This window comes from Eubalaena glacialis, chromosome 8, assembly GCF_028564815.1.
Source record: "Eubalaena glacialis isolate mEubGla1 chromosome 8, mEubGla1.1.hap2.+ XY, whole genome shotgun sequence".
Lineage (NCBI taxonomy): Eukaryota > Metazoa > Chordata > Mammalia > Artiodactyla > Balaenidae > Eubalaena > Eubalaena glacialis.
The window spans coordinates 73,800,511-73,802,652 of record NC_083723.1 but is presented as its reverse complement, the minus strand read 5'-3'; the positions used below and the strand labels follow the sequence as shown (position 1 = coordinate 73,802,652).

The following is a 2,142-nucleotide window of genomic DNA, read 5'->3' as shown; positions in this document are numbered from 1 at the left end:
TGTGAGTTGTCTCTTTGCGCCTAATAATCAGCAGCTCTTATTCTGTGTGGTATCACACCTTTAATTTGGGACACCTAATCAGTGTGTAGAAAATTAAAAACTGCATTTATCAGAATAATCATGCCAGTACTTCATAACTGATAGTAGCTTTTATCCACGGGCTTCACTAAAGCATAGAAGTATTAATTAAATTTTATGGGATTATATTTCCTTTAAAATACATGTGCAGAAAGGATCAAGCTATCTTTATATTTCCCAAGAGATTGGAAATACATAAATGATTCCCAAAAAATCTTTACTATTTTTTCTTTTATTTGATTTTGAGAATATTTGAGAGACTCTTGACTACTTTTCTAATGCACTCTCCATATATATGATCAAAATATTTAAGATTTCATTAAAATAAAATGCCTGTTTCATATTCACAGAGAGGAAACCAACCAATACAGGCCAATAGTTCTCAGTTCATGCTGTCCCTTACTTTGTAAACAGCTATTTTAAATTATGCATTCCAGGAAGATATATTGGGAAATACCTATTTCATAGATTCTAAGATGCAAATTTTTTCCTGTTATAATACATCTGAAATAGGAATGTGTCTTAACAATCAATAAAGTCTTAAAACTACTGTTGGCCACAAGCAGTCACAATTGTCATGGATTATGTATGTGTGAACATCAGAACACAGATATCAAACTTGTAAAATGAATGTCAGCAGCCTGTAAACCGCAGCAGCCTACAGCATTCATTATGGAAGCATTGTGAATAACTCGGTAAGGGATTCCCAGTTTCGTTGCTCTCAGAATAAGATCGCTATGTGTTGTAGCTCCAAATGGATCACCAACTACAAGGAATGCGACATCACTGATATCAGCATCCTTTAAAATATTATTTGCTTCCTGTTCCACTTCTTCTCTATCAGCGAGAATCAATTTTCTTCCATAAAACTCTTCCAGAACTTCCTTCCCTACAGTCAGGACTGAGGTATAGGCTTCCAGATACACTCGACTGCAGCGTCTTACAACTTCCAGCCCCTTGACTGTGATGTCCTTGGCATCTCCCAGGCCCAAACCGATCATGTAAAGCATTTCAAAGTCCAGGGGGAGGGCGACCTTTGAGAGAATCGTAGCTGGGTCACCGTACTCCCCAAACTCCCATCTGCCGCGGTTTCCCAGAAGCAGCTGCCCAACCGGATGATTTGCGCGGAGCGAGGATCCACGCTGCAGCCTCACCTACGGTGCACCACCCACTTTTTGATCCTTATGGTCGGTCTTGGAACTGTCATGGTGCCTGTGGATGTGTCATTTAGCTTGCTGATGTGTTACAGTGAGCATATACTGAGGCTCAAGGTCTAGTGGAAGTCGACTTGTCTGCCATCTTGAACCCATTTGGTTCTAATCAGTTTATGTCATGTCCTCGGGCTATGTCATTCTTTCAAAGGTTGTGCCCTGCCTCCTTCCCTCCTGTTTCATAACTGCCCAACTCATCACTTCACTGTGCCTGCATAAGACAGCCAGAAGGTATGACACACTACAGGCGTCAGCGGCAGCTGAACATCAGAAAGAAAACACATACACAACACACACGAAGAGGCCTGGTAATCACATGTTTAAAACTTCTACCTAGATAATCCCCTGCAAACCTAAAATATCTAAATTGGGGAAGCCAATAAAGCAATACTTTCCTTTGTTGTCTTTTCATTGGGAACTTAGATATAACCTCAGTCTGGCTTAACTTTTTCTGAAGCTGATCCAATTTCAGATGATATAAAGAAAGGGCCTCTCCATTTGCTTCATCACTGAGACCATGTGATATAGCTTGGAACTTCAAGTCAGAGATACTGGCTTTCCCTCTGGTTTCACTTACCAGCTCTGTGACCTTGGGCAAATTACTTATGTATTCTAAATCTTGGTTAGGTGAAGTAAAAGACTGAAATAATACCTATCTCATTAGGTTGTGGTGAGAACTAAATGTAATAACATATTAAGTACCTGGCACGTGCCTGCCACAAAGAACTTGCTCAACAAATATTCTGATTTCTTTCTCTCCTTCCTTGTAAAGTGTTTGGGAAATGATTCCAGGATTCCTTACCTCATTTTAAATATTCTATTCTAAAGACAAGTTATGCCTACTGAGGTTTTT

At 39.6% G+C, this 2,142-nt stretch overlaps 1 protein-coding gene across 1 annotated transcript; it reads right to left on the bottom strand.

Moving 5' to 3' along the window:
- Window positions 1-677: 677 nt before the first annotated feature.
- LOC133096613 (diphthine methyl ester synthase-like) lies at window positions 678-1,194 on the bottom strand. Its single transcript, XM_061198243.1, has one exon. It carries the CDS (start codon window positions 1,086-1,088, stop codon window positions 678-680), a length of 411 nt encoding a protein of 136 aa, XP_061054226.1. The 5' UTR covers window positions 1,089-1,194.
- Window positions 1,195-2,142: the final 948 nt, after the last annotated feature.